This window comes from Musca domestica, unplaced genomic scaffold (assembly GCF_030504385.1).
Source record: "Musca domestica strain aabys unplaced genomic scaffold, Musca_domestica.polishedcontigs.V.1.1 45, whole genome shotgun sequence".
NCBI classification, from domain to species: Eukaryota; Metazoa; Arthropoda; class Insecta; order Diptera; family Muscidae; genus Musca; species Musca domestica.
The window spans coordinates 2629393-2645448 of record NW_026712335.1 but is presented as its reverse complement, the minus strand read 5'-3'; the positions used below and the strand labels follow the sequence as shown (position 1 = coordinate 2645448).

The following is a 16056-nucleotide window of genomic DNA, read 5'->3' as shown; positions in this document are numbered from 1 at the left end:
ATATACCCTCCATAGTATGGTGGAGGGTATAAAAATCGTTAACACTTCTATTAAAATCTTAAAAATACCGAATTTAGCTATTGTATTAGGGTCCATACGACGACGTCGACGTGCATAAGCAACTTTTGTCACAAGCCATTACAATATTTAAATGCGAAACTTGAAAAAAATCGGTGAATAATGTAACTAAAATCATCAAAATACCGAATATCGGGAGGTACTAATACATAGGGGTCATTTCAAAACGTGGACCTGCACAAAGAATTGTATGTTATAGGCTGTAGTATCCATTACGAAAATCAAATACCAAATTTGAAACAATTCCGGTTAATAATGTCGCTAAAATCATCAAAGTACCGAATATCGGGAGGCGCCGCTATATGGGGGCTGTACGAAGGCGTGAACCTGCACAGACAATTTTCTGTCTTAGGCTGTAATGTAAGAGACGAATAGACGGACGAACATCGCTTAATCGATATAGAATTTTATGCTGATCAAGAATGTATATACTTTGTGGGGTCTAAAATGTATGTTTCGAGGTGTTACAAACGGAATGAAAAAATTAATATACCATTTATATTATGGAGGAGGGTATAAAAATATCTAAAAATATTCCCATAAAAAAGTAAATATTTTTGCTAAATTTTATTATAATATTATTCTTTATATAAGATATGTGATAACTTTTGGGAAATGTAGAAATGTGCGTGAAGTACCAGATAAAGTGTACCGAAGTATCTCATCTACACACCACATCTTATGCTACTAAAACTATTGGGAGTGGGTAGAATTCTACTTCGCATTTTATGAGAGTTAAAATTTTTGAAAATGTTGAGCTCTTTGTGGTGGCCGTACCGATATATCCCATCCCATATATCGATATTCGGTATTTATCCGATTTCCATATTGGCATTTGAAGTTCACAATAGGCCTTCTCTGGCAGATAATTGGCCATACTGGTCCACGCTTTCATGTAGCCCCCATATAACTGTACCACCCGATATTCTGTAGTTCGATAGTTTTAAAGGCATGTTTTAACGAACGAATTTAGCTGTTGTCAAACCCTTAGCCATATGGCTAGAAAGGGTATACAGGATGAGATGAAAAAACAGCAACGAACTTTAGACTGCTGTCATTTCTAAGCCACTCGTCCGGCAGGTGTTAAAATTGTTCCACTGACAGCTCATTATATTGTTTTCAAACGTACAAAAGCATTTTGGTGAGAATTTTCCAGAAAAAAAGTTATTCACGAAGGATTTCGTGATATTTGGCTGGAAAACCACAAGTGGCTATCATTAGAGCACTCCAGCATTTAAATGTGAATAAATCTTTTGTGTCTCATAACATCACTTATTACCGTGATACTGGTAGCGTAGCCCGACGTCAAGGAAGTGGACAGAAGAAAACAGCAACAACAGCAGAAATGGTTCGAAAAGTAAAGAAGCGAATTTATCGAAATCCGCGTCGCAGTGGCCGAAAATGGCTCTTGATCTGAACATATCGCAATATTCCATTCGTCAAATATTGAAAAATGAGTTCGGGGTAAAGCCATTGAAATTCCAAAAAGTGCAAGAACTTACACCGCGTCAGAAAGAAAATTGCTTCGCTTAGCCGAATGTGGTGAACTGCCGAATTTGATTTTCTCTGATGAGAAAACATTCGTTGTACAGGTCAGGTGAAAATGTGCCCCTTCGGTTGGTCACCAGAACTCAAGCGACGGACATGGTGATGGTGTGTGGTGTGGGCCGCCATAACAGCCGATGGTCGCTCTCCGCTCGCATTAATCGACCGTGGCGTTAGAATAAATGCCGAATATTACTGCGAAAATATTCTGGAGGGTGTATTAAAGTCTTGGACACGCACGCAAACATTTTGGCCGTAGACCTTGGAATTTCCAACAGGACTCAGCACCATCGCACTAAACACCCAAAAATGGATAAAACCGAGGTTCCTCGCTTCATTTCCAGCGCATAATGGCCACCAAAATCTTCGGATACCAATCCGTTGGACTATTCTGTCTTGAGTATTTTGGAAAGCAAGGTTGCCACTAAAACATACCAAAGCGTCGATCACCTCATGCAAGCGCTTCGCCGGGAATGGGCCAAAATACCACTGAGCAACATTCGGGCAGCGCGTTACGGTTTCATTGGCACTTTGAAGATCATAATTCGTGCCAATTCGGTGACCAATTGGAACAAATCTACACTTATTCTAAATTGTGCTGCTATTTCCGACATTTTTTGTTTACATTCAATAAAATTAAACAAAAATGTAAAAATTATGGAGTCTGATTTTTTTCAACCGATTTTAATATAATTTACCAATTTTTTTTTTGATACTAAATTTTGTCTCTCGGCCGAATTTCATTGGAATCAGACATACATATCGCGTAAATATCGCAAATATATAAAATGGCCCGAAAATATATCTAAGAGAAATTTTTTTTGATACCAAATTACTGCTTTTTAACTTGTTATAGCTATAGATATCCATGTTCCAGAGTAAACTTCCCACATAGCCAGATCCACTCGACGAGATTTGATAACATTCTATGTGCAGAACTAATATTTCGAGGTGTTACATAATTTTTGACTCAATCAAATTTATTATGCACCTTACATATGGCGCTGTAGGGTATAAAAATAAACACTTTGTCCATAACATCTTTTGAGGAATGCCAAGCTCTTTCTATCGCAAGTAGAATTTGTGTTTTCCGAAAAAAGAAACAGATATTTGTCGTTAGGGTCACGATCACATTTTCTAAAATTATTATCAAATTTTCTTGTTTATATTTTCAACAGAATTCCATACAGAAATAATAAATCGGTGACAATAAATGTTGAGCATTTGTCCAGGAAAATCAAATTCTGAACCACCATATGGCATATAAAATCTGCTCTTTAAACTGTTGATTGGTTGAACTTTCAAATGTTCATCGGTAGTAATTTTGTTGAGGATTCGAAGTGATAACACTACCCTTACAGAGCATTACTGTTCGATTCAATGTTTTTGAACGCGTTAATGAAATTAGTTAAAATTCCGATTTTGATTAAATACATTTTTTTTTTCAAAAAATGCTGTTCTTTGCAATAACTTTAATATAAGCACTACTTTTCACTGTATGGACATTGTGAGTAATTCGAGTGAAATAAGCCTACTAATCCGCCTTAAATACAATGATTTGTATATTATCTTCTTTTCTTCTTAACTGCTAATTACATATTAGACCAGATCTTCTTGAAATAGAACCAAAAAAAAAATATATTCCATTTGGACCATATATATTTTATTTGGAAGTGCTTGCATAATTATGAATATGTGGCAATACGGGATGAATATCATGTAGATGCATTTTTTTCCAGAGAAATTTGGGTTTAATCACCCTGTTAGCTAATGCAGTGACGATGTGGAAATACTTGATTGGTTATTGTTAATTAAAAAAAAAATAAAAAATAAAAAAAAAATAACAATAAACATACAAATTATTGCTGATAATGAGACCGGATACAAGTACCCTACATTGGTAAAGTATCGAATAATATATGAAAGAATGAATTCGTATTCTTCTTATGGATTAACTCATATCTAAGGCTGTTTTCAAGTTGAGTTCAAAGAAAATGGAATATAATGGCCGGTCTCAGAACAAAGCACCAAATTAGGAGGGCATAATTTTCAGCCCATCCCAAAAGAGGAAAGTAAAACAAACGTAGTTTAGATGATGACGGACAAAATTTGGATAATACACCAAAAACGACAAACTTAACATCGTCTAGAGAACTGGTCTGTGGTACCCACACAAGTTCCCGAAATGAAAGCAACTAGATTATATCAGAGAACTAATGTGCGTACCAATTAAAGAAACAAACGAAACAAGAATTTTGTCTCTCATTTCAGATGTTCAGATGCAGCAATCAGTGCGGTGAAAGGGAGCAGGAAGCTTTAAATTAAAATAATTCTCCATAGAAGCTGGACTATCAATTTTTATGTTTTGACGTTTTTTTTTTTGGTTTGGTTTGGTCTGTGATTGTTTCGTAAAGCCATCTTTTTAGTATTCAAATGAAAGAAAGAAAAAAAAAAACAGTTATCACCACCCTCTTCTCAAGCGATTTCATATAAATAGATACTTTGGTCAATAGAAAGCTGTTACTATATTTTGCCCAACAAAACAAGCTAGTAGGATAGAAATAGTAGCTGCTCCAAGATGGTAAGCAATGGGAAAAACAAAATAACAATTGCAAGGAAGGAAAAATGAAATATTTTTTTTTTGCTTATCACTCAGAAATTCTTAATTGTGGCAGTCGCTTTGATTGCTGCAGCCACTGTGGCATCAGGCCAACAAGGTTACAGTTATCCCAAACCAGCGGCTTCATCACCAGTTCCAGTTAAGGAAAAGGGTTACAATTATCCCAAACCGGAAAAGCCATTCCCGGCACCAACTACCAAACCAAGTTACAAAGAACCTAAGCCTGCAGCCTCTTCACCGGTTCCAGCTAAGGAAAAGGGCTATAACTATCCCAAACCAGAGAAGCCCTTCCCAGCTCCAACTACGAAACCAAGTTACAATCCCAAGCCAGCTGCTTCATCTCCAGTTCCTGCTAAAGAAAAAGGCTATAATTATCCCAAACCAGAGAAGCAATTACCAGCTCCAACCACAAAACCAAGTTACAAGGAACCCAAACCAGCAGCCTCTTCACCAGTTCCAGCAAAAGAAAAGGGCTATAACTATCCCAAACCAGAGAAACCCTTCCCAGCTCCAACCACAAAACCAAGTTACAAGGAACCAAAACCAGCAGCCTCCTCACCAGTTCCGGCAAAGGAAAAGGGCTATAATTATCCCAAACCTGAAAAGCCTTTCCCAGCTACAACTAAGAAACCAAGTTACAATCCCAAGCCAGCTGCTTCATCTCCAGTTCCTGCTAAAGAGAAAGGCTATAATTATCCCAAACCAGAGAAGCAATTACCAGCTCCAACCAAAAAATCAAGTTACAAGGAACCCAAACCAGCAGCCTCTTCACCAGTTCCAGCAAAGGAAAAGGGTTATAACTATCCGAAACCAGAGAAGCCATTCCCAGCTCCAACCACAAAACCAAGCTACAATCCCAAGCCTGCTGCTTCTTCACCAGTTCTAGCAAAGGAAAAGGGCTATAATTATCCCAAACCTGAAAAATCTTTCCCAGCTCCAACTAAGAAACCAAGTTACAATCCCAAGCCTGCTGCTTCTTCACCAGTTCCAGCCAAAGAAAAAGGCTACAATTATCCCAAACCAGAGAAGCAATTACCAGCTCCAACCACAAAACCAAGTTACAAGGAACCAAAACCAGCTGCCTCTTCACCAGTCCCGGCAAAAGAAAAAGGATACAATTATCCTAAACCAGAAAAACCTTTCCCAGCTCCTACTAAAAAGCCAAGCTTAAAAGAACCTAAGCCAGCTGCCTCTTCACCGGTTCCGGCAAAAGAAAAAGGATACAATTATCCTAAACCAGAGAAACCTTCCCCAGCACCAACTAAGAAACCAAGCTACAATCCCAAACCAGCTGCTTCCTCGCCAGTACCAGCCAAAGAAAAAGGCTATAGCTATCCCAAGCCAGAAAAACAATTCCCCGACTCAAAGCCCGCAGCTTCCTCTCCGGTACCCGCTAAAGCTGGTTACAGTTATCCAAAGCCTTCTGTAGTTTTTAGATACTAAATATTCTGCAAAGAATACCTTTAGTAAGACTTTAAATTCCTCAAGCATTTTCAATGCAATTAAGGTAATTTATTTCGAAACTTTTGGAAATATTTTTAGTTGAAGTGTTGATATTATGTTAAGTTATTTTTAGTGATTTCGAAAAATACAACGAAAGAAAACAAAATTCAAATATTTATTTATCTATTTTAATTTATTGGCAATAAATAACGAATTCATTATTCCAAATGAAATGCTTTTTAAGAATAATTTGGAAATCCTTCTTGAATCGCCAGATTCAAAAGCAGTAGCTGGGATTTTTTTTAAAAAATGCAAAAAAAAAAAAACTTTAAAACGTGTTTTCATTTAATCGCAAAGTTGAAAAACTTAAATCTGCAACTTTCAATCCACTTCAAAATTAGACAGGTGTTTTAAAATGCATCAAACCAGACCGCATCGTCCGTAATGGCGCAATGTTGATGATTTCAGCGCAGGAACTGCGTCATAGTATTGTCCTGAATATTGGGATTTAAATCAATATTCTGGAAAAAAAAATCTTATGATATATTTTTAATATTGCTTATTTTCCTTTTCGCAAAATACACATTAGGTTTTTCGAGGGATGGGAACATTTGGGATCGGTATGCTCCTCTCGCAACCATATCCTTGAATATCTTGTAATGCTTGAGTACTTATTAAGGTCTCTCGCAACCATATCCTTGAATATTCTGGAGTGCTTGAGTACTTATTAAGGCCTTTTGCAACCGTATCCTAGATCCTTGGAGTGCTTGAGTACTTATCAAGGTCTCTCGCAACCGTATCCTTGAATATACTGTAGTGCTTGAGTACTTATTAAGGTCTCTCGCAACCATATCCTTGAATATTCTGGAGTGCTTGAGTACTTATTAAGGCCTTTTGCAACCGTATCCTAGATCCTTGGAGTGCTTGAGTACTTATCAAGGTCTCTTGCAACCGTATCCTAGATCCTTGTAGTGCTTAAGTACTTATTAAGGTCTCTTGCAACCGTACCCTAGATCCTCGTAGTGCTTGAGTACTTATTAAGGTCTCTCGCAACCGTATCCTTGAATATCCTGAAGTGTCTGAGTACTTATTAAGGTCTCTTGCAGCCGTATTCTTGAATATCCTGTAGCCTGCTTGAGTACTTATCCAGGTCTCTCGAACTGAATCCATCCCGAACCCTGAACACCCTGATCCTGTATCCTTGACCCGTTTCTTGAGTACTTATCCAGGTCTCGAGTGGAAGAACCACCAATCCCGGGCCGATGACGAGTAGGATAGTTGTTATAATGTATAGTTTATATATAGTTTAAGTTCCACCATAAATAAAAACGTAAACCACTGTCTTTCTCTTTCTGTCTCAATAACTAAAATATCTGTACGAACCCATGGACCCCGACGAGCTATTCTAGCCCAAGGGGAGAAATCCTGTCGTTACAGTACCCAAAATTAATTCAACGTCTCCATATGCAAACCCTAGAAACCAACAGTGACCTTAATTTTAAATTGCAGAATGTCAGCTCCATCCCTTCACCCCATACCAAATTTAGTAACATTGTAGCATATCTAAAACAGTCTCCATCCTAGTTTTATTCCCGCTATTCCTTCATCCAATACAAAATTAAGTTCGTTCAATTGCAGTGCACATTTGTAAAACCACCATCAGAACTTTATTCCAGATGGTAAGTGACCTCAATTTCTAATTTACCCTTTACCCAGTACAATTTTTTCCATTCAGTACTTTTCGTACAATTATTGTATCCTTTTCCGAAATCCATTTTTTTCCATTTGTCCTGGCTACACATGAAGAGCAACCCTACTATCAAATTTCAAGCACTATCTATTCACCCAATACCAAGTTGTATAAGGTTTAGATCATTTTATGACATCCCATATTCAGGATTTCAGCTCCATCCGTACCTCCAAATTCAAATTGTACTACACATTCAAATCTACCTCCTTACATCGACACACACACCTTAACTTTTATTTACATTCCCAATTTCAAGTTTTTAGCTCTAACCATTCACATGATACGAAATGGTACCAAATATAGTATATTTTAGTACTTTTCGTGCACTTATAATAAGAACTTTAAAAAAACCCTTACGGTCATTCCCTGCATTCATCATACACTTCGTCAGTGACTCTCATTCCAAATTTTCGAATTCTAGGTCATTACGTTTGCCCAATAAAAAGTATACAATTTTTAGTACATTTTAGTACTTTTCGCACCCGTTTTCGGTCCAAAAGTGACCTTCGCCAATATATTACAAGATTCTAGCCTCAGACGTCATCTTACTCTTCAGGTTCTTCTTCCCTCTTCTTTTCATCCATCTTGGGGCAGCACCACCGGCGGCAGAGCAGCAGAAATCTGTTATTCATTTGTGCGGAAAGTACTGAAAGGTTCAAAATGGTACAATATTATTATTGAGCGATAGGTAAAAGCTGGAACTTTGCAAGTTTGCATTGGGGTGGGAGGTTTGATAAGGCGAGATTTTCAGAACTTTACACATTAATTTTACAAAAATTATTGAAAGATCCTACTTTGGAACATTGCAAGGGGGTTACTTTTCCTGTTTATGGACGATATTTGGTGAGATTTTCGGACTTGTATCAAGTATCTTGAAGTAGCATCCTTATTGAGACTTGCCTGATTACATTTTAAGGTATCGTGAAGCCGTAACCTTGAGTTACCTGCAGATCCATGTTTCATTATTTAGTGTGGTGCATCGCAATAATATCCTTGCATATCTTTTTAGTGGTTTGCCTTGGTTCCTTAGTGAAGTTTTTTTTAAAGTCAGATTCTTGCGCATACTCGTAGATCCTTGAAAGAGTACTTTTTAAATTATATTTCAGCCGCAGCCTTGGGCAGCCTAGAATATCCTTCCTTCAGTCCATATTAAGGTCTCTCGCAACCGTATCTTCATATATCTTAGTACGTTTAAGGTGTTTTACAGTAAGTATCATTGTATGTCCTTTTAGAATCTTGTCTGAGATCTTATTACGGCCTCATGCAGCCATAACCTTGCTTGAGTCTCAATGTCTCAGCCGTAGCTTTGCCTTTTGTTTTCAGTCATAGTTTGAGTACTTGTTAGGATTTCTTGCCGCCGTAGCTTGTGTATTTTTCCTAATTAGAGCCTCTTGAAGTTGTAACCTTGGATACCTTCTTAATTCCTAGGTTTAGTACTTTCTGAGGACTCCTGCAGCCCTAGCCTTGAATATCCTTGTAGGCCCGTATTCTCGTGAGGACCAGAGGACTTATATGGCTGTCTATATATGAGCGCTTAACAAGGTGTGAAGTCAAAAGGACTACAAGGATCTAGGATACGTTTGCAAGAGACCTTAGTAAATACTCAAGCACTACAAGGATCTAGGAAACTAGGACTAGAAGGATATTCTAGGGTACCACCGCGGTCCGAGGATTAGAGACCTAGATAAGTACTTCTAAGGAAGGATGTCACTTACCTAAGCTGGTGTTTCCACGTTCACGGTCTGGCACTGACTGTCAGGGTTCTGCCATCGAATGCCCTTTTATACCCGGCTCCACCACGTGTTCGCAGTTGAGTAACGGGAACTTGTTTACAAAATTTGGTTATCTCAACAACATCACATGTATTCATCACCGCCAATGGTAGTGATGAGTGGACAATGATCTGTTGTTGCGATGAAGGTTCACCCTTATTAAGTGTGGTTGCTCGCAAGAGTTTGACTGGGCAAATTGCAATTTATCATAGCATTTTGTGTGGGCAAAAATGACGAAGGATTTTTGCCGTCACAGTAGAAAAATTGGATGTGGGTCCAATCTTTAATGATTTTACTAATATCCTCCTCGGTAAACTTTAAACTGAAAGATTTTGAAGACTTTTTGGCGTAAAAGGTAAATATTTTTTTATATTCCTTCCAAAAAGTAAAAACTTGAATAATATATTAAACATTGAAAATTTGCAAAAATGGTACGATGTATAAAATTTTGATTAAAAGTTTTTGTCAAAATAAAAAACAATTGCTCATTTTTAGTACTAAATAGTCCTTACACCAACTAAAACTTTAAGGAAGAGAAATCATTTGGAATAAATAAATCCAAATGTTTTCTCAGAAACATTTAATGCAGTCAAAGAGATGTTATATTGTGTGGCACAACACTGTGCAATTCTTCTCTTTATGTATTGTTATCACTGAACGTACCCAACATACAACTAATAGATTATAATTCTTAAGCATACTTTTAGGATGGACGAGTAATTTGTATATTCTTAAAGAAATTCAAATTTGTTGATATTATTTACATTCTTAACTAAAAAATTACATTCTTTGTATATGCATTAGAAAACAATATTTAACATTTTCAGCACTTTCATAAATTTACTAAATTATATGACACTTAGGAGGGAAATAAGATATTTTTAAAAGTACAGGGTGCCTGCCGCATACATGCTTTACAAAAACACAATCCCACATTTCTACAATTGAATATAAACTTAATTATACGCATTCTTATGGGCGCCTCGAAATATGGTACACTATATAATAGACAGACTAACAGAGAATATTATAAGATTATTTGTATCCGGTTAAATTTAGATGTATACACAAATTAATGTTTTTGATGCATATAACTGTGTATACTGAAAATAACAATGAACCAACATATAATGGGCTTTTTGATAGAACTTTAAATGGTTACTGAGGAATATAAGGGATATAAGGACTTTGACCATTTTTGGCGATTACACTGAGTGAAATTCCCCTATATTTCTCTGGATGTATAGAAAATCGCCAATCTTTATTATCATTTTGCTTACACACAAATAACATATTTGCATTCATACCTGAACTAAAGTCTGACCCAGAATTTAAACGTGATAGCATTCAATAAGTGAACAGACATTATGTTTGGCCGGGCCGAACTTTTAATTCCCTCCACCATTAAGTAAAAAAACCATTACAATCACAAATATCGGAAGTTTATGTTATATGGGGGCCATACCAAAACATGGATCGAAATGTCTCATTTTCAATACCAACCATCCTAGACGCAATACAAACAACTGTGCAAATTTTAAACCTCTACGAAATAGAATTTTTTGCCGATCATTAATATATATACTTTGTGGGGTCTATGACGAACATTTAGAGGTGTTACAACCGGAATGACAGATTTAATATACCCTCTTTCCAATAACGTAAAATATATAATTTTCACTTTATTATTTTCCCTACAACACTATTTGTTACACCTCCACCATACATAGTATGGAGGGTATATTAAGTTCGTCATTCTGTTTGTAACTTATCGAAATAATAATTTTAGCCCTGTCCGTCCGTCCGTCTCTTGTAATCACGCTACAGTCAAAATGAATTAAAATTGGTAGCTAAAATTTTGCACAGATCTGTCTTTTGTCTGCAGGCAAGATTGTCTATATCGGTCCACGATATCGTATAGACCCCGTATTAACGGTACCCCCAGATATTCGGTATTTTGACGATGTAAGCCACATTTTCCAATGGAATTGTCCGAAATTCTTCACAAGAAGTTATTTCTGAGTACTTTACCCCTTGACAGATAATTGTCTATATAGGTCCACGATATCGTATATTCCCCATACAACGGTACCCCCCGATATTCGGTATTTTGATGATTTTAGCCACATTTTTTAACGTAATTGTCTAAAAATTCACACAAGGAGTTCCTTGTACTTTATCCCCTGGAAGAGAATTATCAATATAGGTCCACGATATCGTATGGTCCCCATATAACGGTACCCGCCGATATTCGGTACTTTTATGATTTCAGCCAAGTTTTTCAATGGAATTGCCTTAAGCCCCTTAGAAGAGAATTGTCTTAATAGGTCCACGTTTCAGTATAGCGGCCATCGGTATTTTCATCATTTTTTGCGACATTATTCACCGGAATTATTTCAAATTTCGTATATAAAGTTCGGAACCGTTACTATAGCCTATGAAAAAAATTACTTATGCAGGACCACGTCTTCGTATACCCCCATATTTTTTGTCGGTATTTTTCGACAGAGCTTTTTTGAAAATTTTCAATTTCTTCCAGTGGAAAAAAATGTTCGGCCTGGCCGAACTCAACTGCTTTTTCACTTGTATTATAATGAAGTATTCAAAAATTATGAAATATACCTAAATATTGATCCACGACGTAGAAAGTAATAAATGAATCTTTCTATTTCGCCGAGCTGAGCCGCTCTAGCTATGCATATCCGTCTGTCAATGTTAATTTGTAATCACGCTACAGGTTGCAATTATGCCCCGATCCTCACGAAATTTAGCATGTAGATAGGGTTAAGGTCAGAATTGAAGACTATTGTTTAAGGAGATGATCGCAAGATATTTAGGTTGATATGGACCAAAAAACCGAAGATATTCCTGATTTTGAAGTTATTCCAATTAAGGACTGTTACTTTGATGCTGATATCCAAGATATCGCATATATAGCAAAATATATACAATCTCATATATCAAAAAAGTGTTTGGTTTAACGAACCTTATAACTCAGGAATGGCTGGACGGATTTTGACATTTCTCACCAAATCAGAATGCTCTTTTGGCAAAAAAAAAAATAAAATCTGAAAAAATCGCATAAAGAGCTCCTAGTAAAAATGGGAATATTTTATATAATATTTTGTTATACCTTTTATTTTTTTTCAGATTTATTGAAACCCGTCGGAAATGCCAAAATTTAGTCCATTAGGGCTGATATTAGTCATTTGGTGAACAATAAACTCGCAATCGGATAAAGATATATGTAACCTATATCCAAACCTGAACCGATCTTGACAAAATTTTGACGATGGTATTTCTAGTCTGCATCTGATGTCTGGTACCAAAGGTCATTGTTGTGGAGTGCAATTTAGGGACTCAAACCCCAAAATCTGATGAAATATATAGATGGGATGTGCCAAAATGCAGGTCATTTGGACAGATATAGGCCATTAGGTGTACAATTAAACCGAAATCGGTCGATAATATATATGGGAGCTATATATAATTTTGAACCGATTCTCGCCAATTTCAATAGGATTCATCCTTGGGCCAAACCAATATTGTTTGATTTGTTTCATCTGAATTGGATTAAGATGCGGCCTGCGTATTGTTCACATAAATACATGGACAGACGGACTAACATGCATAAATCGACTCAGAAAATGATTCTATGAATATCCTCAAAAGTAAGTACGGGTCTATCCCGCTTCCTTCACCATGTTACAAACAAACCCTTAACACTATGTGGAGAAGGGTATAAAAATAAAATAAAAAAATGTGGTGGAGGTGGGAAACCAGCCCTCCATATTTAAGTTACTTGGCGACGTAAACATTCAAAACGACGTATACGCCTGTGGTTAATTTTTATGTTGCTCAGTGTAAAATAATGTGAGATTCCAGGACCTCGAATAAATTTTGCAAGTTCCATACTTACTTTCTTTCTTCCAGAATGGCATTCACAGAGTAAGAACTTTATATTTTCAAATCTATTGTATTATCCTTTATTTCGATGATTTAAAAAATAAATCTCGTACTATTGCAAAATGTTCGATTCTTCCGCAAAAAGTGGAAGTCATAATAATTGAGCTATATGGCATTGTTACAATTGTATCTATTGCTTAGGTGATAACTATTTTATTTTAAATAGTCTCACAGTCTAGAAACGGCGGTGACGACGGATGACACGACGACGGTTGGTCTTGTATTTGTAACCTTCAGCCGAGGAGAAGGTGTGGGCTGGCTCAGAGGCACCAGTTTCATAGGATTCAGAGTAAGAAGCAGCTGGGGCAGAGTAGGAAGCAGCTGGGGCAGAGTAAGAAGCGGCAGCTGGAGCGGAGTAAGAAGCAGCAGCTGGAGCAGAGTAAGAAACGGCAGCTGGAGCAGAGTATGAAGCAACTGGAGCGGAAGCAGCTGGGGCAGAGTAAGCGTATTCACCAGCTGGGGCAGAAGCAGCACCTTGAACGGGAGGCAAGTATTCAGCACTGACATCACGACGATGACGGCGACGGTAGACAACACGACGGTTGGTCTTGTATTTGTAACCTTCAGACGAGGAGAAGGTGTGGGCAGGCTCAGAGGCACCAGTTTCATAGGATTCAGAGTAAGAAGCAGCGGGAGCTGCGGCTGCTGGAGCAGAGTAGGAAGCGGCAGCAGCAGGAGCAGAGTAGGAAGCGGTAGCAGCAGGAGCGGAGTAAGAAGCGGCAGCTGGAGCAGAGTAAGAAGCAGCAGCTGGAGCAGAGTAGGAAACAGCGGCAGATGCGGCCTGCGTATTGTTCACATAAATACATGGACAGACGGACTAACATGCATAAATCGACTCAGAAAATGATTCTATGAATATCCTCAAAAGTAAGTACGGGTCTATCCCGCTTCCTTCACCATGTTACAAACAAACCCTTAACACTATGTGGAGAAGGGTATAAAAATAAAATAAAAAAATGTGGTGGAGGTGGGAAACCAGCCCTCCATATTTAAGTTACTTGGCGACATAAACATTCAAAACGACGTATACGCCTGTGGTTAATTTTTATGTTGCTCAGTGTAAAATAATGTGAGATTCCAGGACCTCGAATAAATTTTGCAAGTTCCATACTTACTTTCTTTCTTCCAGAATGGCATTCACAGAGTAAGAACTTTATATTTTCAAATCTATTGTATTATCCTTTATTTCGATGATTTAAAAAATAAATCTCGTACTATTGCAAAATGTTCGATTCTTCCGCAAAAAGTGGAAGTCATAATAATTGAGCTATATGGCATTGTTACAATTGTATCTATTGCTTAGGTGATAACTATTTTATTTTAAATAGTCTCACAGTCTAGAAACGGCGGTGACGACGGATGACACGACGACGGTTGGTCTTGTATTTGTAACCTTCAGCCGAGGAGAAGGTGTGGGCTGGCTCAGAGGCACCAGTTTCATAGGATTCAGAGTAAGAAGCAGCTGGGGCAGAGTAGGAAGCAGCTGGGGCAGAGTAAGAAGCGGCAGCTGGAGCGGAGTAAGAAGCAGCAGCTGGAGCAGAGTAAGAAACGGCAGCTGGAGCAGAGTATGAAGCAACTGGAGCGGAAGCAGCTGGGGCAGAGTAAGCGTATTCACCAGCTGGGGCAGAAGCAGCACCTTGAACGGGAGGCAAGTATTCAGCACTGACATCACGACGATGACGGCGACGGTAGACAACACGACGGTTGGTCTTGTATTTGTAACCTTCAGACGAGGAGAAGGTGTGGGCAGGCTCAGAGGCACCAGTTTCATAGGATTCAGAGTAAGAAGCAGCGGGAGCTGCGGCTGCTGGAGCAGAGTAGGAAGCGGCAGCAGCAGGAGCAGAGTAGGAAGCGGTAGCAGCAGGAGCGGAGTAAGAAGCGGCAGCTGGAGCAGAGTAAGAAGCAGCAGCTGGAGCAGAGTAGGAAACAGCGGCAGCTGGGGCAGAGTAAGAAGCAGCTGGAGCCGAGGCTTGGACTGAGTAAGAAGCAGCAGGAGCAGCTGGGGCAGAGTATGAAGCTTGAGCTGAGTAAGAAGCAGCAGGTGCCGAGTACGAAGCTACAGGAGTAGAGGCAGCAACAGCTGGAGCCGAGTAGGATGGAGCTGGTGCCGAAGCGTGAGATTCATGGGGTGGCAAGTATGAGCTGCTGAGGTGGCTGACATCGGCTGTAGCCATAGCTACCAAGGCAAAGAGGGCAACAAAAAGTTTCTGAAAAAAAATTAAAAATTTCAAAATTAGAATTTAACACTTCAACACATAATAATAATAATTTTATTTAATTGTTTCTTTTTTATTAACTTTCTACTAACCATTTTGAGTGGGCTTATCTCTTATCCGCTTTAGAAACCAAGAGAAAATGATACTCTATTCGATGGCGAGGGTGCGCTTATATACCAGAAAAAGAAACGGTGGCTAGATTTTAATTTGTTAATTCTAATTTTAATTTACTCATAATTAGTTATGATTTGGCATGTGTGCACTTCGTTTCGTTTAATTTTTTTGTTTAATTTTATGCAGTCTACAGGTTTTCTGTTTCCTTTCTATTGCAACCTGAAGGAAGTAGAATAAATGAGTCTCTCAAAAAGCTTGTTTCAAACCCTGCCCTGCTTGCATTGTTATTGCTGTAGATCAGCATAAAAATAGCCACATAGCCGGTCAGTTTTCCAAATCAATGCAATTTTTCAAAAAAAAGAAGAAGAAGTCGCGAACGAAATGAATAGCGGTTTTTGTTATTTATTTATGGTTTGTTTCCTTTCTATTTTAAGAAAAAAAAATATACAATTTTTAAACACGATTTTGAAGTGTTGTTCGGTTTTCTTTTTATGCAAAGGTTATTGATGCCTGATTCGTCACATTGAATTGTTTATGTTGAGATATTGAAAA

The 16056-nt window shown here is 37.9% G+C and overlaps 2 protein-coding genes across 2 annotated transcripts; one reads left to right on the top strand and one right to left on the bottom strand.

The window, feature by feature from the left end:
* Positions 1-4078: 4078 nt before the first annotated feature.
* Positions 4079-5858, top strand: LOC131804494 (uncharacterized). The gene is made up of 2 exons (XM_059127459.1): positions 4079-4204; positions 4280-5858. The coding sequence occupies exons 1-2, from the start codon at positions 4202-4204 to the stop codon at positions 5684-5686; spliced, it is 1410 nt and encodes a 469-aa protein (XP_058983442.1). The 5' UTR covers positions 4079-4201; the 3' UTR covers positions 5687-5858.
* A 7317-nt stretch (positions 5859-13175) lies between these two features.
* LOC131804474 (uncharacterized) lies at positions 13176-15541 on the bottom strand. The gene is made up of 4 exons (XM_059127412.1): positions 15483-15541; positions 14520-15381; positions 14459-14466; positions 13176-13955 (listed from the first exon to the last, which is right to left on the bottom strand). The coding sequence occupies exons 1-4, from the start codon at positions 15483-15485 to the stop codon at positions 13350-13352; spliced, it is 1479 nt and encodes a 492-aa protein (XP_058983395.1). The 5' UTR covers positions 15486-15541; the 3' UTR covers positions 13176-13349.
* Positions 15542-16056: the final 515 nt, after the last annotated feature.